Genomic DNA, 26,926 nt, shown 5'->3' with positions numbered 1-26,926 from the left:
TATCCCTTAATACCTTTGGTTGCCAAATAGCTATCTTATCTCAGATTTAAATATAGCAATTGAGCTAGTATCAATTGCTGTTTGCGGAAGAGAGTTTCAAACTTCTACCACCCTTTGTGTGTAGAAATGAGCCAACTAACTGTGCTAAATCCAAAGTGTGAAAGGAAGTTCACTTTTCCCTCTCAAATGTTTTTTTCCCCAAAAGCACACTGATCAAAAGTTCTACAGGTTAAAGATCTGGAACATTCCATTTTCTTATCCAGAGAAAATATTTGTTTTGAAGTCTGACAGATGACATAATGACACTGAAAGGTGCTGCTGCAGTAGCCAGTTGCTGGCACTGGTTGGCACTACATGCACTGGCTCAGGCTGCTATGCGCTCATTGGCAGAAACGAAGATCAGGGATGAACATGCCTTCTGGGCCCAGGACATTTAAAAAGCAAATGATATTGGAAAAGAGTAGAAAGGTATTGCTTGAAAAAAGGGAATATGATTGTGGTGAAATAAAATAATGGTGGGCCAGTCAACATCTGAAAGACATAAGACAGATTAGTCCTGGCAGAGACTCCATCAGTTCAGTTACCTCAGCTTTCCAGCATTTAGAGTTTCCCTTTTAATCTCAAGAACTTAGTGAACAAGAGTTATGACAAGTTATGATAGAGATGGGGGCTGTGCTCAGCGAGCCTGTACTCTTACATTTAGCAACTCACTGGGGTCAGGGCTTCTTCCCAGGGTCTGGATGGAGGCTAATGTACCAATACTCAAACAGAGCAACGTGAGAACCAGGAAACTGCAGGCTCATTAGCCTGACTTCAGTTATAGGCAAGTTGCTGAAAGGGATCATTAGAGATACTCTGTGTGGCCACCTGCACAGAGAGGGGTCATTAGAGATACTCTGTAGGGTAGAGAAGAGTTATTAAGACTCTCTCAATGTGGCTTCTGGAAACTAAGGTCACATCTCACCAACCTGGCTGAATTTTCTGAGGTGGTTACTAGGTTGGTGGATGAAAGTATCCTGATTGGCAATGTGTACTTGGATTTTCAAAAAGCTTTTGTCAAGGTGCCACACATTGGCTAATTTATCTGGTAGAGACGTGTGGGATTGGAGGGCAGATCCTGGGTTGGATAAAGAATTGGTTGCATTCTCACAAGCAGAAGGTTGTTACTAAGGGCAGTGGTTCTACATGGAGACTGGTACTTGTGAAGTCCCACAGGGTGTTGGGACTGATGCTTTTCACCATCTTTACCAATGATCTGGATGAAGGTGTTGGGGGAACAGTCTGCAAGTTTGCAGACAATACGAAGATTTGAGAGTGTTAGGACCTTGGATGAGAAGAAAACTACTACAATCAGACCTAGATGCTATGAGCTTGCATCTGACTGCTGACATTTAATATAGATAAATTTAGTATTATGCACCTGGGTAGGGGTAACACCAAGTATGTATATACCATGCTGGGCTGAGAACTAAAGTCTGTTGAATGAGAAAGCGACCCGGGTGTTACAGTGCATGAGTCTCTAAAGGTTCACGATCAGTGCCGCGAAGCTATAGTAAAGGCTGATAAGAGTATTAGGATGTAATGCTAGGATGATCCAATATAGAACAAAAAGCACTATAATGTGCTTGTGTAAGACTTCGGTTAAGCCTAATCTAGAATACTGTGTCCAGTTATATATAGAAATGAACAGAAGTTACATTACAGAAACAAGCCATTCGGCCCAAGCAGTCCGTGACACTGTTTACCCTCCATGTGAGCAAACAGTTCTATTTCACCCTGTTTCCATATCCCTTCAACCCCTTTTCCTTCATGCACTCTATCCAATCTAATCTTGGTCCCTTCACATGGTGGGTGATATAGAGGACCCAGAAAAGGCTCGTAGGGGGCTACTACATTGAAATCCAGTTTAAAAGCTCTTAGTTATCACAATAGGCTGAGAGAGCTGGGGCTTTTTACTCGATAACAGTATAGACTTTGGGGAGACTTGATTCGAGGTATTTAAAATAATGAAGGAACTAGAATGCGTCTGTGAAGATTGTGAATTAGATAGGTTAAGGAGAACAAGGGACATGATTACAAGTTACGTATGTATTGTAAGTTTTTCTTTTCACAGAGAGTCATAGAACCTCTGGAACAAGTTGCCAGCTCATGCAGTGGGTACGAATTTGCTGCAAACATTCAAAAGCTAGCTGTACGAGTTTCTGGCTGAGGCTGATGTCACAGCGTACAGAAGGAAGGTGGGGTATTGGGTGATGTGTCTCATTGTCACCACGGTCTCCTGCAACTCATTTTCGTCGCCTTTGGGGGGGGGGGTCAGAGAAGGAATTTCACAGAATCCCTTTTTCCGCTGAACTGGCCTTGGGTTGGTTGTTAATCTGCTTTTTTGCCTCTCCCAGGTGATGACATGGGGATCATGATGCTTAATTGAAACTTGACTGTATGGGACAGGTTTAATGGACCAGCTGGTCTTTTCCCATCTGTCGTTTTAGTACGTTCATATAGTCTCAAATGCCACATAAGGACAGGCTGCAAGGCACACATTCTTTAACTTGGTGAGCTGAGTGTCCTGGCAGTTAGGATTCACCGTAAAATAGCAGGGGGTCACGCCAGTGCCTTGTAGTGCTCCTGTTCTTATCTGGGTTGGGGGAAGAGTGCTCTAGTTTTCTCTGACATTCCATTTCACCTGGATAAGACAAGGAGGCTCTGCTGAGGCCAACCCACACCGTACTGTGTACAGTTTTTGTCACAATGCTTCAAAAGGCGGATGCCAGAGCTAGTTTCTATTCCCTTCTGTGTCTCACCCTATCCAAGCAGTTTCCACCTTATCTGCACTTGGATCAGATAGGCCCATCTCTGTTATAATCACAGAAAGCAAAAGAGCCTGTGCCTGCTACACCTGCTCCCCACCCTGTAGAGGATGCTGATTCTTCAATGGACGCACTCTACAGGTAGTCAGCAGAGAAACAGACACTGCACAAAATCCTTTTGGTAGATTTGAATATGAGCACCACGTGCTCCTCCATTCTTGTGCTGTAAAAAGCTGACTGTCCAGAGTGGACGGGTCAGTTTGCAAATCGATCAAAAGTACAATATGAAAAGGACACAAATGATGGAAAATCAATCCTCCCCGTTAATGGAAACCTCCCGGCTGCTCCCAGCACTCTGAGGCTCGAGGTTTAAAATGGCAGGCTCATGCCTGGAGCTGTGAAAGTGCCTGCTTGCCCAGCCTAGGAATCACTGCTGGCCACATCAGCGGATCAGACACACTCATCTCATAAACAGGTTATCTCTTGTGATGGGATGTGGGCGATGTTGGCAAGACCACATTTATTGCCCATCTCAGATGCCCCAAGGCAGTGAACCAAACCAATTAAAAGGGAGGCCAGGACACATTTTTTCACACAGGGAGGAGGATGTGGGGTGCACTGCTCTAGAAGGCCAGAGATGCAGAGGGAATTCAGGCGTTTAAGAGGGAGAGAGATACTTACTTGGAGAAAGGACAGGAAATTAGGAGCAAAAGATGGTACATAATGGCACAGCAGGTTTGATGGACTTAACGTTCCTCTGTGCACCTGGGCTAAAGGGGGGAAAAGCTGGGGTTCCTGCTGCTGATCACTAACCAGTGACACCTGCTGGACATTAGGGGAGGGCAGGACAGGATCAGGGCGAGCTGGCCCAGTCCAACAGCCTGTCGACATGCACAGTCCAGGCTCACACTTGGACGACATGCCAGACAGCAGCTGAAAACTGGGGCAAGCACCACTTTCCAAAAGATCTATATAGGGAAATCGCAACACTTGGGGCAGAGACTAATCCAGAATGCAGCTGATCGGACTTCCATGTTCTTAGAGAGACTAAAGGTAGCCTGAGCAAGCAGCTGATGCCTGAGCCTGGACCTTCTCCATCTATTTGGCTCAGTGCGAAGCATCGATCCAGTGAGCAAAAGCATCAAGTCATCAAGAGATCTCAGTGACTAAAGTGAAGCAACACAAGCACCGAGCAGTCACCCACCCGATAAAATCACAGCTCACGCAAGGTGTCACATTAACTAATAACAGCACCTCTGCGGGCTCCCTGCACCCCGCAGGCACTCTGTACCCCGCAGCTACAAAGTCCAGTTCAGTTCAACAATGCAAGCTGCGTTCTAATAAACACAGTTTCTATAGAGTGAAAGACCCCAGCTAACCTGCCTGCACACTGACACTTACCGTTCCGTAAGGGATTGGGGCCGGTCTCGTGGTTTCGGCACTGGTGCAGTTTGCTCAGCCACTCCTCCTAAACAAACGGCAAAAGAAATGATTGAAGCTTCTGCTGGAGATAATCAATGAACAGTGAGAAGGGGTTTCATAGGCAGTTACTGCAAAATCCTTGGAAATTCATTCATAAATTGGATTTATGGGCAGATTCAGGTAATTCCTCTACATCCAATCATCTCTATAAAGGTAAACAGCACTAACTCACGCTGGTTCCAAATTTCAGTTCTGCTCTAGAGATTCTTTCAGGTTCAGTATCACTGGGCTCTCCCATAAGTGGACCCCACGCCCCCTATAATCAGGAGATTACCTTTATTGCCAAGTTTCTAGTCATTCGATCAGGTGACCCAGGGGTTGTAACAGTGAAACCCTCTTGTTATAGTAACAGGGTACTGGAACCTCACACACGTGCCTCCACAGTCTTCCAAAAGGTGGATTGATTCATACTTTAGTGAGAGACATGAGACAGGTAGCACCTCATTCCCTGGTCCTGCACACACAGGCAAGCGCCATTACATGTCTTCCCTCCCAGATGGCTGTAAAAGACCCCGTGGCACTATTTGAAGAGCAGGGGAGTTCTTCCCAGTTGTCTTGGCCAATATTTATCCTGAAACCAACATCACTAAAACAGATTATCTGGTCATTATCACATTGCTGTTTGCGGGACCTTGCTGTGTGCAAATTGGCTGCCGCATTTCCTACATTACAACAGTGCAACAGTGACTACACTTTAGAAGTACTTCATTGGCTGCAAAGCACTTTGGGATGTCCTGAGGTTGTGAAAGGCGCTTTAGAAATGCAAGTCTTTCTTTTTTTTAATGAGGTTATGTCGTTACAAAATGGTTAGAACTCCTCTTAAAAAGCAAGTTTAATAATACCAATCATTTTAAAACAGACGCTTCCTAAGAATCCTCTCAGTACAGATACAATAAAGATTCTTACACATGGACTGCTTTAAGAAAAGTAACCTCTAATCCATAAAATTAGCTCACTGAACTGCAGCGAACAACAATACTGTTTACATATTGTTAATTCCTCTGGCCCTGACTTTGAGCTAAAATTTTTATACTGTAGGCTTGGGAATGTTGGATCAACCACTTTATCCCAGGGAAAATGACCAAGCTCCCTTAAAGCACTTTGTTTCATGCAGGTCAGGTACCTTCCCAGTTTTACCCTATATAAGGCCTTGTTCTCAGCCACACGTTTACTTCTGTTTATAACCTTAACATTCTATAATCAAGCTGCAAGTTAATTAAAGACAAGTTTGCAGGCAACTATAATCCCACAAGAATCTGAAACACAGCAGCTTCACCATAACTGGAGGCAGCACTGTCCTTTCTAAATAAATCTTAATACCTATATTTATACAGCGACTCATCACATTGAAACATCTCATAGAATCATAGACGTTATAGCATAGAAAGAGGCCAGTGTCTGTGCTAGTTCTCTCACTGGAGCTGTGTACAGTAACCTGATTTCACTGCCCTTTCCCTGTATATAAGGTGTCAGCCGTGGCTCAGTGGTAGTACTCTTGCCTCTGAGTAAGAAGATTGTGGGTTCAAAGCCCATTCCAGAGATTTGAACACATAATCAAGGCTGATACTTCAGTGCAACGCTGAGGGAGTGCTACACTGTCGGAAGTGTCGCGTTTTGGATGAGATGTTAAACCGAGGTCTCGCATCAGGTGGATGTTAAAGATCCCACGGCACTATTCAAAGAGCAGGGTGGTTCTCCCGGTGTCCTGGCCAATATTTATCCCTCAACCATCACTAAAATAGAATATCAGGTCATTATCTCACTGCTGTTTGTGGGACCTTGCTGTGCGCAAATTGACTGCCGCATTTCCTACATTACAACAGTGACTACACTTCAAAAGTACTTAATTGGCTGTAAAGCGCTTTGAGACGACCTCAGGTCGTGAAAGGCATCATATAAATACAAGTTCGTTCTTTCTTCTTTATCCTTTTATAATCTTCCTTTTCAAATACTTATCTAATTCCATTTTAAATGATGTTACAGGCTCTACCTCAATAGCCCCTTGTGGTAAAGCATTCCCTGCTCGAAGAACCTTCTGTGTGAAAACATTCCTTCTAACTTTCCCCAACAATCTTCGAGTGATAATCTTCAGTTCTTGTTACTAAGTCGCCAACGACTGCAAACTATTTATCCTCACTAAACCTCTGAGAATTTTGAAAACCTCTATTTGATCTCCCCATAACTTTCTCTGTTTCAGTGAAAAAAATTCCAAATTTTCAAGTCCTACTCTTCATAACTCTGGAATCATTCTAGTAAATCTTCCCTGTGCCCTTTTTTTTACATAGAATTTATAGCACACGAACGGGCCATTCGGCCCAACTGGTCCATACCGGTGTTTATATTCCACATGAGCCTCCTCCCTCCTTACTTCATCAAATCTAATCCGGCCAATTACCGCCCCATCAGTCGACTCTCGATCATCAGCAAAGTGATGGAAGGTGTCGTCGACAGTGCTATCAAGCGGCACTTACTCACCAATAACCTGCTCACCGATGCTCAGTTTGGGTTCCGCCAGGACCACTCGGCTTCAGACCTCATTACAGCCTTGGTCCAAACATGGTCACAAAGAGCTGAATTCCAGAGGTGAGGTGAGAGTGACTGCCCTTGACATCAAGGCAGCATTTGACCGAGTGTGGCACCAAGGAGCCCTAGTAAAATTGAAGTCAATGGGAATCAGGGGGAAAACTCTCCAGTGGCTGGAGTCATACCGAGCACAAAGGAAGATGGTAGTGGTTGTTGGTGGCCAATCATCTCAGCCCCAGGGCATTGCTGCAGGAGTTCCTCAGGGCAGTGTCCTAGGCCCAACCATCTTCAGCTGCTTCATCAATGACCTTCCCTCCATCATAAGGTCAGAAATGGGGATGTTCACTGATGATTGCACAGTGTTCAGTTCCATTCACAATCCCTCAGATAATGAAGCAGTCTGAGCTCGCATGCAGCAAGACCTGGACAACATCCAGGCTTGGGCTCATAAGTGGCAAGTAACATTCGCGCCAGAAAAGTGCCAGGCAATGACCATCTCCAACAAGAGAGAGTCTAACCACCTCCCCTTGACATTCAACGGCATTACCATCGCCGAATCCCCCACCATCAACATCCTGGGGGTCTTCATTGACCAGAAACTTAACTGGACCAGCCATATAAATACTGTGGCTACAAGAGCAGGCCAGAGGCTAGGTATTCTGCGGCGAGTGACTCACCTCCTGACTCCCCAAAGCCTTTCCACCATCTACAAGGCACAAGTCAGGAGTGTGATGGAATACTCTCCACTTGCCTGGATGAGTGCAGCTCCAACAACACTCAAGAAGCTCGACACCATCCAGGACAAAGCAGCCCGCTTGATTGGCACCCCATCCACCACCCTAAACATTCACTCCCTTCACCACCGGCGCACAGTGGCTGCAGTGTGCACCATCCACAGGATGCACTGCAGCAACTCACCAAGGCTTCTTCGACAGCACCTCCCAAACCCGCGACCTCTACCACCTAGAAGGACAAGAGCAGCAGGTACATGGGAACAACACCACCTGCACGTTCCCCTCCAAGTCACACACCATCCCGACATGGAAATATATCGCCGTTCCTTCATCGTCGCTGGTTCAAAATCCTGGAACTCCCTTCCAAACAGCACTGTGGGAGAACCTTCACCACATGGACTGCAGCGGTTCAAGGCGGCGGCTCACCACCACCTTTTCAAGGGCAATTAGGGATGGGCAATAATGCCGGCCTCGCCAGCGACGCCCACATCATATGAACAAATAAAAAAAAACTATCAGCATATCCTTCTATTTCTTTCTCTTTCATGTACTTACCTAGCCTCCCCTTAAATGAATCTATACTATTCGACTCAATGACTCCATGTGGTAGCAAGTTCCACATTCTAACCACTCTGGTTAAAGAAGTTACTCCTGAATTCCCTATTAGATTTATTAGTGACTATCTTATATTTATGACCCCTAGTTTTGGACTCTACCACAAGTGAAAACATCTTCTCTACGTCAACTCTATCAAACCCCTTCATACCTTTAAAGACCTCTATCAGGTCACCCCGCAGCCTTCTTTTTTCGAGAGAAAAGAGCCCCAGCCTGTTCAGTCCATCCTGATAGTTCTGGTATCATTATTATATCATTCTTTCACTGACTCTAATATTCTCCTATAAAAGGAACAGTCTCAAAGTACTTTGCAAACTATTTTTGGAGCACTGACTTTTTAGGGAGTATATTTTAAAATGTTACCCAAAGCTGTTTAAAACAGGGAGACAGTGGGCACTATTCTGGAATACAAAGGCCTGACATGATGCACACAGTGATGATAAGTTTGTGATCACTACAATGAGTAACGATACTGTGCAGAAATGGAGCACTAGAGCAGCCCGCATAAGCCGAGTTTGCCTGCTGTTCAGCTGAGAATTCAGCAAAACCTGGTCGTCACCACTTAAAAAAAGCAACTCCCATTCCTTGTGGAGTGATTCATTCAATGGTTACACCCCACTCTGCAACATGGTTATACTTAACTAAAACCAGAACATCTCCTGTAGTGTTGCTCATGGCAAGTTGGAAGTTTTATAAAAATAAAATGCGTATTGTCAGAGATTTATTAGCACTGAACCAGCCTGGGTTCTGGCAGTAATGGGGTGGGTTCTTGGAGTCTTGCTGTGCTTTGGGGTGTGGGTTCTGGGAGCACGACAACAGGTCACATGGTACTGGGAGCACTATCAAAGGGGGTTCTGAGAACAAGACGACAGGCCCTAAGAACTGGGATCAGTGGGACTGGGGTCCTCTGACCCGAGACTATCTGGACCTCATAATCTGGGAGCATCGGCGGCGGTGTGGGATCAGGAAGCATTGGGAATACAGTCTAGCAGTTTGTGAGCACAGAGAACTGATCGGGGTCGGTGGTGACATTGGGGAGGGGTTCTTGGGGTCCAGTTGGACTGGGGAGGAAGGTTTGAGAGTTTTGGGAAGGATCAGAGCCTGATAGAATTGGAGGTTGTTGGGACCTGGCAACACAGGAGAGGCAGGGTCTCACAGCCTTGTGGAGGAGGGGGCCCAGGACAATAGGGCACAAACTTCCCTGATCCCTTTCAGATCATCAGCCCCCAACTACCCACCATGGTCCTGCCTATCAGCCCCCTCCCATGAGCAGTTGCCATCAGTCAGCAAGTCCCCCCACTCACCCCCACCCCATGCTTTCTGTTTTCAGTCTTTGAGTTCCGAATTAGTGCACAATTAATACAGACTTCAAGAAACAAATTTCCATAAACAAAAATTACCTCATTAAATGCTCAAAAATTCACTCTTTACGCAGTTTCCCTGTTTGTAATTAAAACATTTCTTAAGCCCTAAGAACGAAGAGAAAGATTGCTGATGAGTTGTTAACTTTTCGATTGAGGGCATGGAACTACTATGGCTGCTGATCACGGTTGTGTTAATCACAGGTCTTGTCTAACTGAGCCCTTCGTCATAGAAAAATGTAATATTTTAAATGAGACCTGTCTGAAATACATCCTTTGGAACTGAATCTCCAGTTTGTTTGAAAGTCTTTTGGCAAAGATAAAGAAACTTTCAAACCCTCACAGGATGAGGGGACACACTCTGCTACTTCAACTCAAACTTACGAATGCAGGCTGGGAAATTCTGCAAACTACACATGCTCAGAATACACAGGTGAGTTTGGATGCTCTGTGCAACTTTTCTGAGGTAAAAAATTCCAGTCAAAGCCCAGGCTTTTGAGACAGATTGAGGCCTTTAGTTCAGCCGTGCCTTAGTGGTAGCACTCTTGCCTCTGAGTCAGAAGATCATGGGTTCAAGCCCCACTCCAAAGAGCACAAAATCTAGGCTGACACTCCAGTGCAGGGAGCGCTGCACTGTTGGAGGTGCCGTCTTTCAGATGAAATGTTAAATAAACCGAGGCCCCGTCTGGTGGATGTGAAAAAAATCCCACGGCAGTATTTTGAAGAAGAGCAGAGGATTTCTCCCCAGTGTCCTGGCCAACATTTATCCAACAACCAACATCACTAATAAACAGATTTTCTGGTCATCATCACATTGCTGCCTGTGGGGCCTTGCTGTGCGCAAATTGGCTGCCGCGTTTCCTACATTACAACAGCGACTACACTTCAAAAGTACATTATTGGCTGTAAAGAGCTTTGGGAGGTCCTGAGCTCGTGAAAGGCACCATACAGATGTAAGACTTTTTTTTAAAAGTAAAAAATTTAAAGAAGGCATTAAAGGACATAAAAGATAATGCAATGGGTAAATGTAATCATATTATGAAATAGTAATTTTTTAAAATTTATTTTGTTTAAAACCTTATTTTGGATATTAAAAGTTACTGATAAAAAAAATGGTAATGTTGGTTCATCAACAAACTGGTAAGCAATTGTTCACACTGGAAGTTTTCATTATAAATATTTACATAGGCAGTTTCAGTTAAACAATGGCATTAAAGCATGACCCAAAGATTGTGACGGCAGCATTGTTTGTGGACAGGAAGTGAATGCACATGCAATATTTTTAATATATATTTAGATGTAGCCTTGCTCCATACCAGACTATGGCTGGAAAAATCCTCCCGGGATATTGAGGTTTTAAAATGTAATATGCAAAGGACACAGTAGGAGAGAGCTCCATGGCTGAAGCCGATAACTCTATCTGCACTAATCTGCAACTTGGTTCGGAACAAAGGAACAGCGGTAGGCCATTCAGCCCCTCCAACCTGTTCCACCATTCAATTAGATCATGTCTGATCTGTAACTTAACTCCATTCACTCGCCTTGGTTCCGTAACCCTTAATATCCCTGCCTAACAAAATCCTGTCGATCTCAGTTTTGAAATTTTCAATTGACCCCCAGCCTCAACAGCTTTTTGCAGAGAGAGTTCCAGATTTCCACTATCCTTTGTGAGAAGAAATGCTTCCTCACATCATCCCTGAATTGCCTAGCTCTAATTTTAAGGTTATGCTCTGGATTCCCCACCAGAGGAAATAGTTTCCCTCTATCTACCCTATCAAATATCAAATCTTTTAAAAATCCAAATACTTCAATTATATCACCCCTTAATCTATATTCAAGGGAAAAGTCTATGCAACCTGTCCTCGTAATTTAACCCCTTTAACCCTGGTATCAATCTGCGCTGCACCCCCTGCAAGGCTAATATATCCTTCCTGAGGTGCAGTGCCCAAAACTGAACACAGTATCTCCAGATGAGGTCTAACCTGAGCTTTATGCAACTGTAACATAACTTCTACCCCTTTGTATTCCAGCCCCCTTTGAGATAAAGGCCAATATTCCATTAGCCTTTTAAGTTTTTTTTTGTACCTGTCCACCAGCTTTTAGTGATTTCTGTACTTGGATCTCCAAATATCTCTGCTCCTCCAGTTTCTAACTTCTCACCATTTAAAAAATACACTGATCTATCTTTCTTAGGTCCAAAGTGCATGACCTCACACTTCCTTATATCCAAAAGTCTTCTATAGGCATATATATAGTAAATGGGTAGTAAGAAGAGGGGTGGGACCGATTAGGGACCAAAAAGGAGATCTATGCATGGAGGCAGGGGGCATGGCTGAGGTACTAAATCAGTACTTTGCATCTGTCTTTACCAAGGAAGAAGATGCTGCCAAAGTTACAGTAAAAGAGGAGATAGTTGAGATACTAGATGGGCTAAAAATTGGTAAAGAGAAGGTATTAGAAAGGCTAGCTGTACTGAAAGTAGATAAGTCACCAGGTCCGGATGGGATGCATTCTAGGTTGCTGAGGTACTGGCCATAATCTTCCAATCATCCTCAGATACAGGGGTGGTGCCAGAGGACTGGAGAATTGCAAATGTTACACCCTAGTTCAAAAAAGGGTGTAAGGATAAACCCAGCAACTACAGGCCAGTTAGTTTAATCTCGGTGGTGGGGCAACTTTTAGAAAAGATAATCCGGGACAAAGTTAATAATCACTTGGACAAGTGTGGGTTAATTAAGGAAAGCCAGCATGGATTTGTTAAAGGCAAATCGTGTTTAACTAACTTAATTGAGTGTTTTGATGAGGTAACAGAGAGGGTCGATGAGGGCAATGCGGTTGATGTGGTGTATATGGACTTTCAAAAGGCGTTTGATAAAGTGCCGCATAATGGGCTTGTCATCAAAGCTGAAGCCCATGGAATAAAAGGGGCAGAAGCAGCATGGATACAAAATTGGCGAAGTGACAGGAAACAGAGAGTAGTGGTGAACAGTTGTTTTTCGGACTGGAGGGAGGTGTACAATGGTGTTCCCCAGGGGTCGGTGCTGGGACCACTGCTTTTCTTGATTATATATTAATGACTTGGACTTGGGTGTACAGGGCACAATTTCAAAATTTGCAGATGACACAAAACTTGGAAGTGTAATGAACAGTGAGGAGGACAGTGGTTGACTTCGAGAGGACATAGACAGGCTGGTGGAATGGGCGGACACATGGCAGATGAAATTCAACCCAGAAAAGTGCAAAGTGATACATAAAGGGCAAAAGGGTAACGAGGGAGAGAGTAGGGCCTCTTAAGGATCAACAAGGTCATCTATGTGCGGAACCACAAGAGATGGGTGAGATCCTGAATGAATATTTCACATCGGTATTTACGGTTGAGAAAGGCATGGATGTTAGGGAACTTGGGGAAATAAATAGTGATGTCTTGAGGAGTGTACATATTACAGAGAGGGAGGTGCTGGAAGTCTTAACGCGCATCAAGGTAGATAAATCTCCGGGACCTGATGAAATGTATCCCAGGACGTTATGGGAGGTTAGGGAGGAAATTGCGGGTCCCCTAGCAGAGATATTTGAATCATCCACCGCTACAGGTGAGGTGCCTGAAGATTGGAGGGTAGCAAATGTTGTGCCTTTGTTTAAGAAGGGCGGCAGGGAAAAGCCTGGGAACTACAGACCAGTGAGCCTGACATCTGTAGTGGGTAAGTTGTTAGAGGGTATTCTGAGGGACAGAATCTACAGGCATTTGGAGAGGCAGGGACTAATTAGGAACAGTCAGCATGGTTTTGTGAGAGGAAAATCATGTCTCACGAATTTGATTGAGTTTTTTGAAGGGGTAACCAAGAAGATAGATGAGGGCTGTGCAGTAGACGTGGTCTACATGGACTTCAGCAAAGCATTTGACAAGGTACCGCATGGTAGGTTGTTACATAAGGTTAAATCTCATGGGATCCAAGGTGAGGTAGCCAATTGGATACAAAATTGGCTTGACGACAGAAGACAGAGGGTGGTTGTCGAGGGTTGTTTTTCAAACTGGATGCCTGTGTCCAGCGGTGTGCCTCAGGGATCGGTGCTGGGTCCGCTGTTATTTGTTATTTATATTAATGATTTGGATGAGAATTTAGGAGGCATGGTTAGTAAGTTTGCAGATGACACCAAGATTGGTGGCATTGTGGATAGTGAAGAAGGTTATCTAGGATTGCAACGGGATCTTGATAAATTGGGCCAGTGGGCCGATGAATGGCAGATGGAGTTTAATTTAGATAAATGTGAGGTGATGCATTTTGGTAGATCGAATCGGGCCAGGACCTACTCCGTTAATGGTAGGGCGTTGGGGAGAGTTATAGAACAAAGAGATCTAGGAGTACAGATTCATAGCTCCTTGAAAGTGGAGTCACAGGTGGATAGGGTGGTGAAGAAGGCATTCAGCATGCTTGGTTTCATTGGTCAGAACATTGAATGCAGGAGTTGGGATGTCTTGTTGAAGTTGTACAGGGCATTGGTGAGGCCACACTTGGAGTACTGTGTACAGTTCTGGTCACCCTATTATAGAAAGGATATTATTAAACTAGAAAGAGTGCAGAAAAGATTTACTAGGATGCTACCGGGACTTGATGGTTTGACTTACAGGGAGAGGTTAGACAGACTGGGACTTTATTCCCTGGAGAGTAGGAGGTTAAGGGGTGATCTTATAGAAGTCTATAAAATAATGAGGGGCATAGATAAGGTCGATAGTCAAAATCTTTTCCCAAAGGTAGGGGAGTCTATAACGAGGGGGCACAGATTTAAGGTGAGAGGGGAGAGATACAAAAGGATCCAGAGGGGCAATTTTTTCACTCAAAGGGTGGTGAGTGTCTGGAACGAGCTGCCAGAGGCAGTAGTAGAGGCGGGTACAATTTTGTCTTTTAAAAAGCATTTGGACAGTTACATGGGGAAGATGGGTATCGAGGGATATGGGCCAAGTGCAGGCAATTGGGACTAGCTTAGTGGTATAAACTGGGCGACATGGACATGTTGGGCCGAAGGGCCTGTTTCCATGTTGTAACTTCTATGATTCTATGATTCTATGATTCTATGATTCTAAGAATGAGGAGAGGCAATATAAACTAGAGGGTACAATTCTAAAAGGGGTGCAGGAACAGAGAGATCTGGGAGTATATGTGCACAAATCTTTGAAGGTGGCAGGGCAGGTTGAGAAAGCGGTTAAAAAAGCATACAGGATCCTGGACTTTATAAATAGAGGCATAGAGTGCAAAAGTAAGGAAGTCATGATGAACCTTTATAAAACACTGGTTCAACGACAACTGGAGTACTATGTCCGGTTCTGGGCACCGTACTTTAGGAAGGATGTGAAGGCCTTAGAGAGGGTGCAGAAGAGATTTACTAGAATGGTTCCAGGGATGAAGGACTTCAGTTACGTGGATAGAATGGAGAAGCTGGGGTTGTTCTTCTTAGAGCAGAGAAGGTTGAGAGAAGATTTGATAGAGGTATTCAAAATCATGAAGGACTAGACAGAGTAGATAGAGAGAAACTGTTCCCATTGGTGGAACGGTCAAGAAACAGAGAACATAGATTTAATGTGATTGGCAAAAGAACCAAAGGCGACATGAGGAAAAGCTTTTTTACACAGCGAGTGGTTATGATTTGGAATGCACTGCCTGAGGGGGTGGAGGAGGCAGATTGAAGGGAATAAATCTGCAGGGCTACGGGGAAAGGGCAGGGGAATGGGACTAGCTGGATTGCTCTTGCGGAGAGCCGGCACGGACTCGACGGGCCGAATGGCCTCCTTCCGTGTTGTAACCATTCTATGATTCCCCATACTGAACTCCATTTGCATAGTTTTGCCCACTCACTTAATCTATCAATGTAACTTTGCAACTTTCTGCTCCATTCTACACTATTTGCTGTGCCACTTAACTTGGTGTCGTCAACAAACTTGAATATACGGCTCTCTATATCTTCATCTAAGTCATCTTTAAGATTAGTGAAAAGCTGAGGTCCAGTACAGATCCCTGGGGATCACCACTCATCACAATTTAAGTACACACCCATTATCCCTACTCTATGTCTATCTCCTATCAATAGGTTACCTCCAATTCCATGTGCTCTCATTTTTGTTAACAGTCTCTTATGTGGAACCTTATCGAATGCCTTCTGGAAGTCCATATAAATAACATCCATCGACACTCCCTTATCTACGTCAATTACCCCCTCAAAATATTCAACTAGGTTTGTTAGACATGACTTACTCTTTACACGTCCATGCTGGCTCTCTCTCTGATCAGCTCATATTTGTCCAAATGCTCAGTTACTCTGTCCCTAATAACAGATCCTAGTAACTTCCCCACAACAGATATTAGACCAATAGGCTTATAATTGCCTGGTTATTGATAACTAGCACATTTACTTGAAGTGGTTCAATGCACCAAGCAACGACCAGGGCTGTTCTGTAGCATACCATACTATGATACTGTTGATCTGGGTTAGCTGTCTCTAGGTCAACTGTATTCACAGTATCATACAGCGCAGAAGGAGACCATTCGGCCCACTGTGCCTGTGCCAACTCTTTGAAAGAGTATTGTAAGGTCATTTAATCTGAAAAAATAATTTTTGTCCCTCAGTATTTTTTAAAAAGGTATTTTCCAATTGTTTTCAGCAATAATAAAGCTTCAGATCATAAATCACGAAAGTCAGCTCAGGTCCAGTGTCCTTTCACTCTTCAGGTCTTTGCTACTTACACTGGCTCCTGCTCCCCCAGCGCCTCAAGTTTACATTCTTTTCCTTGTCTTCAACTCTCTCCATGGCTTTGCCCCACCTCATCTCTGTAATCCCCTCCAGCCCTACAATCCTCCCATGAACTCTAACTCCAGCCTCTTATGCACCCTTTCCCTTCCCTTCACCCTATTATTGGTGGCTGTGCTTTCTGTCAACTAGGCCCCACTCTCTGGAATTTCCTTCCTTAAAGCCTTCAACTCCCTCTCCTTTAAAACCTCCTAAGCTCTTGTTTTTTTTAGCTTGGTGTCAATTTGTTTCCTCACTAAGAGGTGCTTTGGGACGTTTTTCTACATTAAAGGCACTGTATCAATGAAGCTGGCTGTTATTGTAGAAGCATCACATACCATTTACCAGGACACTGTTCTCCGATCTCTGGACAGATGCTTCATTAGTTCCAAAGCTAACCCGTGGTCGAGGCACTGGACGCGGTGTTGTCATGGGTGACGATGCAGAGTCAACCGTTTTCCTTGGTACAGGAACAGGAGGAGTCTTCAGCTTCTCGTCAGCAGCTTCTTGGTCGACTGAAGCCAGGCTTGGATCTGGGCTTTCTCCGGTACCTATGGCGGGAGATCGCGAGATGTTGGTGCTCTCTGCATTCTCTGTGGTGATGCCTACCTCCACGTGTGCTGCTTGCGGTTGCTCATTCTGAGAATTCTGCAGGTCAAACTGCGGCCGTGGAACTGGCTGCTCACTTACGCCACACTCAGTCTGTTCTTTGGGAACATAGGAGTCTGCTGATCTTAGTGCTTCCTCTGGCAGACGAGACTCCACTCCAGGCTTTGATATTTCCCTTAAGTCGAAGCTGTTGGAAAGTACCAGTTGTCCTGGGGTTTTTCCAGTGACAGAGTGACCATTTCCAGCGGGGACTGAAAAGGCTGCAGAAAGCCGTTTAACCGAAAGGGAAAGGCCAAGCCCTGGGGTGTTCGACTGTGCACCGCTTTCCTCTTCATTTAATCCCGTCTCTAACGGTGGGCTGCGTTTACTGTCTTCTGATTCTTCTATCGGCACCTGTGTCAGTTGGCTAGCTGGTGAAAGTGTCCGTGCAGATGTGGAGCCAGAACCGTGGTGTGATTGCAAGGTGTGACTGGACAGAGAATGCTGTAGCTGTCCGGTGACCCTCCCTCGATGGTGCGTACACACAAAGGTGCCCGAATGCACGCCAGGTTTGTAGGCTCCAGGGAGCAGAGTGCTGGAACACTCCTTACACCTGGGTGGGGAGAGGGTGAAAATGATTAAACCAGCATGGCAGACAATGCACCACAGTCCAAGGTCAGGAGTAAAGTATCATTCATCATTCCAAAAACAAATATAGAACCAAGCCCCCCTCCCGTCCCCCAAAGATCACACCTCACTAAAGACGACATCTCTTACACCAGTCCAGCTCCCTAAGCACAGACTGGTAGGAGGCATGTTGGCTGTGTTTTTCTTCAATGTAACATTTAAGATTTTGTTACTTAGTTTATTGTTTTTTAAATTCTCATAAAAGCCTCCTTTTATTCCCATGCTTATAATTTTATTTTTTTCAATCAGCATTGAAAGTGGAATGTGTCAACTTTTCACCCTAATCTCAGCTTCAAAACAGTGGCCCCTATTGGACCAAACCAACGTTTTTCACATCACGTTTCTCAGTCACCCCTGTGCCCTCTCTGAGGTGACTCAGGTCATTTTTTTCCCCCTGTCTCACACTGGAAGCTAGACTGACCTTGTTCTAGTTCATTTCACCCAGGACCCTGATAAGAACAGAGGACAGCTTCCTCCCATTAGTCTGTGCTGACTGGGTCTGAATCCATACCCAGGAGTGAAAGGATATCTCCTCACACTCACTGTTAAATAGTGCCTGAACTTTTCTTCCTTCATTTACAGTTTCCACTCTTTTTCTCTGACTGCTTAATTAACATGGATGCCAGTGTCTGGCCAATTCAGTTCACCTCACGTGAAAGAAAGGAAGAACGAACTTGCATTTCTATAGCGCCTTTCATGACCTCAGGACGTCCCAAAGCGCTTTACAGTCAATGAAGTACTTTTTGAAGTGTACTCACTGTTGTAATGTAGGATATGCGGACGCCAATTTACGCACAGCATGATCCCACAGACAGCAATGTGATAATGACCAGATAATCAGTTTCTTTTTTAAGTGATGTCGGTTGAGGGATAAATATCGGCCAGGAAACCGGGGAGAACTCCCCTGCTGTTCTTCGAATAGTGCCATGGGATCTTTTGATGTCCACTTAAGTGTTTAACATCTCATCCGAAAGAGGCACCTCTGACAGTGCAGCACTTCCTCAGTTCTGCATTGGGAGTATCAGCTTGGAATATGGGCTCTAAGTCTCTGGAGTGGGACTTGAACCAATGATGTTCTGATTCAGAGGAGAGAGTGCTACCCAATGAGCCACAGTTGACAAGCGTGACATTAAGAAGCTGCTGAGTGCACAGGACACAGTGAAAGCTCCGACAACATCGCACTGAAGTGACGATCTCTGTACCAGAGCTAGCCGCTCTCAGACAAGCTGCTCCTATGACACTGCGATCTACCCAACAATGTGGATGATTGCCCAGGTGTGTCCTATCCACAAAATACAGAATAAATCTAACACCGTCAATTACTGCCCTATCAGACTCCTCCCAATCATCTGTAAAGCGTAAGGAATCTTACAACACCAGGTTATAGTCCAACAATTTTATTTTAAAATCACAAGCTTTCGGAGATTATCCCCTTCGTCAGGTGAGTGAATGAATAAGAGGTTCTCTTATTCATTCTTATTCACCTCTTATTCATTCACTCACCTGACGAAGGGGATAATCTCTGAAAGCTTGTGATTTTAAAATAAAATTGTTGGACTATAACCTGGTGTTGTAAGATTCCTTACATTTGTCCACCCCAGTCCATCACCGGCATCTCCACATCTGTAAAGTGAGGGAAGGAGTCATCAATAGTGCCATCAAGTGACACCTACTCACCGATACTCAGTTCAGATTCAGCAGAATCACTTGGCTCCAAATCTTATCACAACCTTGATCCAGACATGGATGCAAGAGCTGAATGTCAGAGGAGAGGTGAGAGTATCTGCACTCGACATCAAGGCAGCATTCAACCCAGTGTGGCACCAAGGAACTCGAGCAAAACTGAGGCCAATGGGGGTCAAAGGGAAACCCTACAGTGGTTGGAGTCACACCTGACACTAGGAAGGTGGTTGTGGTTGTCAGAGGCCAGTTATCACAGCCCCAGGACATCATTGCAGGAGCTCCTCAGGGAAGTGTTCTCAGGCCGACCATCTTCAGCTGCTTCATCAATGACCTTCCCTCCATCATAAGGTCAGGAGTAGGGCTGTTCATTGACGATTCCACACTATTTAGCTCCAATTACAATTAGTCTGATAATGAAACAGCCCATGCCAATCTACAGCAAGACCTGGATAACACCCAGACTAGGGCTGACATGTGGCAGGTAACATTCGCGCCACATAAGTATCAATTAATGGCCATCTTAGACAAAAGAAAGCCCAGGCCCCTCCATATCACCAAGTCCCCCACCATCAACATCTTGCAGGTCACCACTGACCAGAAGCTTAACTGGACCAGCCATGTCAACACCATGGCTACAAGAGCAGGGCAGAGGCTGGGTACTCTGTGATGAGTGGCTCACCCCCTAACCCCTCAAAGCCTCGCCATCATCTACAAGGCTCAAGTCAGGAATGTGATGGAATACTCATCACTCAACTGGATGGGTGCAGCTCCAACACTCAAGAAGCTCAACACCAATCTGGACAGAGTGTTTGATTTGTGTCCCTGTCACTGGACTTAATAACCACCCCCTCCACCACCAGCAGACTGTGGTTGCAGTGTGTACAATCTACAGGATGCACTGCAGCAACTCACAATGGTTACCGACAGCACCTCTATCATCAAGAAGGACAAGAGCAGCAATGTCGTGGGAGCACTATCACCTCCAAATCATGCACCATCCTGACTTGGATATATGTTGAATCTTTTTTCTCCATTGTCTCTGGGTCAATATCCTGGAATTCTCTACCTGACAGCATTGTGGGAGTACCATCACTATAAGGAGCAGGTTCACTACCACCTCCTCAGGGCCAACTAGGGATGGGCAGTAAATGTGGCCATGCCAGTATCACCCATATCCTGAGAACTAATTTTAAAAAACTACAAAAGATCAACTTAATGTGTCAGTGAGATTTATATCCGATTAATTTTCTTAAAATGATTGCTGGCCTAGCTGCTGAATCAGGGCTATCTCACTGCAGGAAGCCACTAAGTGGCCTTGATCAGAGAGCATTACAGTTTTAAGCAATCGATTCTTGCTGTTATGCGTCCTGTTAATGAATCGAGATAACAACTACAAGCAGCGTTGCTGTAGGGAGCCATTACTTTCACTTTACATTACCTAAAGCAGTTGCGATGATAAAGTTTCCCATCCACCAGGTATCTCTGCACCAAGTGAACGTGCTTGCTGCAAATTGCACACGTGCTACTGAGCGTGTTCCGGCGGGACCTCTCTGCAGTTTCCACTGGGGGGTCACTCTGGTGGATAAAGAAAATGGAGATTAGAAATGACACACCATTAGCACGGAACACTTCAGAGGGAGAGTCTGGGTGAAGCAAAGTGAGTCACCCTTTTAATTCACCAATATACATATTAATTATACAGCATATGGTATTCAAGGGAATGCAGTCACATGAAGCGAGAGATGGCTAGGGGCATCCTTTGCAGAACAATGGATGTTCCATTTTGGGAAATCCTATCAGGTAAGTGGCAAAGAATGCAAACCAGCAGATGTGAGCTAATTGCTTCAGAGGGTCTGATTGGACAGTTCGAAGGTCGTATATACTGAGCTTTAGGATAATTCAACAGCTCATCTGATGCAACCATTTAGCTCCATGTTGCAGCGGGAACTCCCTGGTGATTAGAGACCATGGGGTAGATTTTTCTCCATTGCCTGGGCAGTAATCTAGCAGAGCAGATGGCCGCCCTTTATACAACCCAGATGATTTTACGTTCCATTAACTTAAACGGAAATTAAAATCGGCTGGGTTCTATACCGGAAGTGCAATGCGCCCCGCACCCGCACCCGCCCTGCCCCGCCCCCCCACCCCGATTACTGCCCAGGTGGTGAAAATAAAATTCTACCCCATGTATGACCCATAACCTCAACTGAAGAATTCTGATAAAAACACTCCAAGAATCTCAAAAACAATTTATGTTGGACTCAGAACAAATGAATGTAACTAAAAATGTTATCTAATCTTCTGTTCTATTTTTGCTTCTTAATAAAACGAAGCAGTAGTTTAGCCTGAGCTAAATAACACTATGCTGGGACTCTTTGGAGGATGCAGTGGAGAGGTAGTAATATTTCTGGTTCCTACCTCAGTGACAGAATGAATCATTGTTCGTGGTAGGACAATATCCCAGTCACTTTGTGCGTTAAGGTCAAGTTTTGGTTCATAAGAAGCATGGGCTGGCCTATGGAAGCTGACCTTTTGAGTTGAGCAGGTGAGAAAAACTGGTTAAAAAGTCCAAGCCATGTGGTCAATAGTAACTATTCCAATGGTCTCCTGCCCATACTCTATCCTTAACCCATCACCTCCACCCTTGCTGACCTACATTAGCTCCCAGTCCCCCAGCGCCTCAAATTTAAAATTCTCATTCTTCTGTTTAAATCCCTTCATAGCTTCACCCCTCCCTATCTCTGTAACCTCCTCTGACTCTACACCCCTACCCCATTGAACTCTGTTCCTCTGACTGGTGTTTTCTGAATCCCCACGCACCCCCCTCGTCCCACCATTGGCAGCCGTGCCTTCAGCCACCTAGGCCCTGAACTCTGGAATTCCCCATCTTAACCTCTTCATCTCTCCAACTCCCCATCCTCCTTTATGAACCCCCTTAAAATCCACCTTTTTGACCCAAATTTTTGTTCCCTCCTAATATCTCCTTCTCAGCATCCATTTTTTAGATTATGCCTCTGTGAAGCCTCCTGGGACTTTTTCTATATTAAAGGTGCTATAGAAATGCAACTTCTTGTTGTTAATGTGATTACAGGGTAAAGTAATGTTATTCAGCAACTGTTAATGGGTACTGTCATTTCAGTATTAGTTAACGGGATTACCAGGGTAAAGTTATCCAAATGGTTGAGGGTCACATGATCACTAACATAGACTTACATTTGGTGAGAGGACTTGTTTGCTCACGGTGACTGGTTTCTTCACCGACGGTTCTGAAGTTGATATTCCAGCTGGTCTCTTCATGGAGGGAGGGACACCAGCTACAGGAAGAAAAACTAATATTACTCTGGAGTGTTCAAAATCTGCACCAATGAATCAGTGGACACCACTTGCCTTACCTGGTGGTCTCTATTCTCACACCTGTTTGGCTGGGTCTATTCACCATAAATAGAGGTACCTCACCCGGTGAGGAACAGTGACTCCAGAGTAACAGGAGATGCCAGCACAAGCTGCAATAGTACATTGGTCTCCAGACCACCAGCTGAAACAATTAGTTGCTACTTGATCCCTTTCCATATTATTCAACAATACAATGCCTTGGATATCCCTGTGCCTGAAGGTGCAGTTGCCACAATCTCATGAAAAGATGGCCATGCAAAACCATGGAGATGGGTGTCAACAAGCCCAGGAGCTACATGTAAGAAGGTGGTGGGTTCAAGTCCCAATCCAGAACTCGACTACATAATCTAGGCTGACACTTCAGTGCAGTATTGAGGGAGTGCTGCACTATCAGAGGAGATGTTAAACCAAGGTCCTATTTGCCTTTTCAGGTGGACATAAAAGATCCCATTGCACTATTCAAAGTGCAGCAAGGAGTTCTCCCTGTAATCTGAGCAAAATTGCTCCCTCAGCTGACACCACCCAAAAAACAATGTTTATATATATCTGTACCTTAAAAATGTTGTGTATGCACACACCTCCTGTCCACAGACATTATTTCCCATGTCAAAAATCATAATGGAAAAACCCCGTAGGAAAATGTCAACTGTCACTGTTTTATCAGCCAAATCACTCACAATGCTTTGCGAAAAGATTTTCATCCGCCTTTTTTCACACTAAAACTCTCTAACATCCAAAATAACACTTAAACAAAATAAAATATTCAAAAAATTACATTTTTCGCAGTAACATGTTTAAATTTACCACTGAATTGTCTTTTAATACATTAATTGAAGTTTTTAACGTCAAGGCCTCAGACTGCCTCAAAAGCTTGGGCTTCAACTGGATTTTTTTTTATTTCAATAACTTGCATTTATATAGCACCTTTAACCTAGTAAAGCGTCACAAGGCACTTCACAGAAGCGTTATCAAACTAAATTTGACACAGAGCCACATAAGGAGATATTAGGACAGGTGACTAAAAACTTGATCAAAGAGGTAGGTTTTAAGGAGCATCTTAAAGAAGGAGAGAAAGGTAGAGAGTTGGAGGAGTTTAGGGAGGGAATTCCAGAGCTTGGGGCCTAGGCAGCTGAAGACACGGTGGAGTGAAGGAAACCGGGGAAGCACACAGAGATCTCGGAGGGTTGTAGGGCTGGAGGAGGTTACAGAGATAGGGAGGGGCGAGGCCGTGGAGGGATTTGAAAACAAGGATGAGAATTTTAAAATTGAGGCGTTGCCGGACTGCGAGCCAACATAGGTCAGCGAGCACAGGGGGTGATGGGTGAACGGGACTTGGTGCAAGTTAGGATACGGCAGCAGAATTTTGGATGAGCTCAAGTTTACGGAGGGTGCAAGATGGGAGGCCAGCCAGGAGAGCATTGGAATGGTCGAGTCCAGAGATAACAATGACATGGATGAGGGTTTCAGCAGCAGATAAGATGAAGCAGGGAAGTAGATGGGCAACATTACGGAGGTGGAATTAGGTGGTCTTGGTGATGGAGAGGATATGGGGTCGGAAGCTCAGCTCAGGGTCAAATAGGACGCCAAGGTTATGAATGGTCTGGTTTACCTCAGATAGTGGGCAGGGAAAGGGATGAAGTCCATGGCTAGGGAACGGAGTTTGTTGCAGGGACCGAAGACAATGGCTTCGGTCTTCCCAATATTTAATTGTAGGAATTTTCTGCTCATCCAATAAGTCGGGCAAGCAGCGTGACAAATCAGAGGCAGTGGAAGGGTCGAGAGAGCTGGTGGTGAGTGTAAGATAAGGCTAAATATATGAGGCTAAATATATCAGGCTAAGAGCTGACTCTGACCTTGTCGAGCTGGCTAAACACAACCTATTGTTCCAGCTCGTACAAACTGCAGCTTAGCACAAAATCAGCCATTGTCTTCTTACGAGGAAGCAAGACAACAAATGGTAGCAGCACTCAGAACTCTGCAAGGATGACTGTTAATCTCAAGGCAGACAGCTACTCGTGATGCCCTCAGCAACTAAGATGTAAAAGGGTCAGCATAGCTATGGGTAGAAGGACATCTCGGAGCTACTAGACTGCTCACCAGGAATACCCAAGAGCCCTGGGTCTGATCAATGCACAATCTAGGATAGAAGCACCAGGTTGCATATCTGCTTCCTAACTAAAATACAACTGCTTGATAATCTGTACCATTCTGTAATGTACAATTGGCTACTGATTTATGCCATGTTGGAGTATCAATAAACTCTCATACCCCAAAAGGAAACTCATTGTCCGAATCTGTAAATCTGCAACATTTGGTGTCCAATATGGGGCAACGAGGATTTAAAAACCCATTTGGGGAGTGAGCCGTTATTGATAACCAACACAGGCACTTGGGTTGTTTATACATATAAAACGGGAGTCCGGGGTATTGGTAGAGATCGATTGAGGTCACCCATATCAGGGTGTTGGTTGTGACTGAAGTGAGGTAACTAACACAAGAAGTAAACATAAGTAAAATTTGAATTGGCTGGAAGACCCATAGCGGTAGGCGGTCTAACATGGAGACGCCAGAATGTTCATTGATAGAAAAGACCAAGAAGTATATTCAAAATAAAATAGGAACATGTGCAGCGGTATGGAAGGAACGCAGTAACCTGAAACAATTAGAAGATAAAATGCACCAACTGATAAAAGAAAAGAGATAGAAGAAAACGATTGGAAAGCGGGGGCTCATGTTGTTTCAAACACAAGAATTAGCTCCACTCAGACAAGAAGTAGAACAGGCAGAGGAGTTAATTGACGTACGAGGTGAAGTGGAACAGACGGAGGAGGAATTGGCAAAATGAAAACAGCACAAGGATATATCACAGGGTTCGGTAGTTTATTTACAGGCTACTGTGGCTAGTGAGACCCATGAGATGACTGAAGCAGAGAATGCAGAATTAAAAATTAGACTTACCAAAGAAAGGCACAGAATAGAAGAATTAACGGCCCCCACCTGTACTATGACTGATTTAATGAAACGGGAACAAGAGAAACAAATACAGGGTCTGGTCCACAACTTCTGCTGCAGGGAGTTCCTTAAGTTAAAAGAACAAAAGAAGTCCCAGAGAGGCATGATCCATATAGTGACCCAATTCGGAGCAGGTGGAAGCCCTGATGATGATGACATAGATGGGGGGGGGGGGAGATTCTAGCAGGAAAAGCTCAACATTATTGAAACAGTGAGGATGACCATTATCCGGATCAGACCCCTATGGCTCCTCAATGAATTTGCATTCCATTGAGAAATAAAAACTCCACGGGAAAAGTGATCCATCCGTGACTAACTAAAGAAGTTAAGCATAGTATTAGATTAAAAGAAGCAGCTTATAATGTTGCAAAGAATAGCAGTAAGCCTAAGGATTGGGAGAGTTTTCAAAACCAGCAAAGGATGACCAAAAAATTGATAAAAAGGGAGAAAATAGAATGAGAGTAAACTAGCAAAAAATATAAAAACAGATTGTAAGAGCTTCTACAAGTATGTAAAAAGGAAGAGAGTAGCAAAAATAAACATTGCTCCTTTAGAGGCTGAGACAGGAGAAATTATAATGGGGAATAGGAAACGGCAGTTCAACAAATATTTTGTATCCGTCCTCACGGTAGAAGACACAAAAAGCATACCAAAAATAGTAGGGGACCAAGGGGCTAATGAGTGTGAGGAACTTAAAGAAATTAATATCAGTAGAGGAAAAGTACTAGAGAAACTAATGGGACTAAAAGCCGATAAATCCCCTGGACCTGACGACCTACATCCGAGGGTTCTAAAAGAGGTGGCTGCAGAGATAGTGGATGCATTGGTTGTGATCTTCCAAAATTCTCTAGATTCTAGAATGGTCCCAGTGGATTGGAAGGTAGCAAATGTAACCCCGCTATTCAAGAAAGGAGGAAGAGAAAAAACAGGGAACTACAGGCCAGTTAGCCTGACATCAGTTGTTGGGAAAATCCATTATTAAGGAAATGGTAACCGGGTACTTAGAAAATCATACTATGATTAGGCAGAGTCAACATGGTTTTATGAAAGGGAAGTCGTGTTTGACAAATTTATTAGGGTTATTTGAGGATGTAACGAGCAGGGTAGATAAAGGGGAACCAGTGGATGTAGTATATTTGGATTTTCAAAATGCATTCAATAAGGTGCCACATAAAAGGTTGTTACGCAAAGTAAGGGCTCATGGGATTGGAGATAACATATTAGCATGGATAGAGGATTGGTTAACAGACAGAAAACAGAGAGT

General features: G+C 44.4%; 1 protein-coding gene across 1 annotated transcript in view; it reads right to left on the bottom strand.

Moving 5' to 3' along the window:
• The window catches only part of micall1a (MICAL-like 1a), a 102,136-nt gene that overhangs the window by 40,207 nt on the left and 35,003 nt on the right, over nt 1-26,926 (bottom strand). Inside the window, exons 4-7 of the mRNA XM_067974717.1 lie at nt 22,471-22,571; nt 20,696-20,832; nt 16,638-17,500; nt 4,209-4,275 (exon numbers count right to left, since the gene is read on the bottom strand). Of these exons, the coding sequence (XP_067830818.1) occupies nt 4,209-4,275; nt 16,638-17,500; nt 20,696-20,832; nt 22,471-22,571 (1,168 nt within the window). The remainder of the gene's footprint in view (nt 1-4,208; nt 4,276-16,637; nt 17,501-20,695; nt 20,833-22,470; nt 22,572-26,926) is intronic.

This window comes from Heptranchias perlo, chromosome 40, assembly GCF_035084215.1.
Source record: "Heptranchias perlo isolate sHepPer1 chromosome 40, sHepPer1.hap1, whole genome shotgun sequence".
Taxonomy (NCBI): domain Eukaryota; kingdom Metazoa; phylum Chordata; class Chondrichthyes; order Hexanchiformes; family Hexanchidae; genus Heptranchias; species Heptranchias perlo.
The sequence above is the reverse complement of the archived record's forward strand: the minus strand, read 5'-3'. Positions and strand labels throughout refer to the sequence as shown.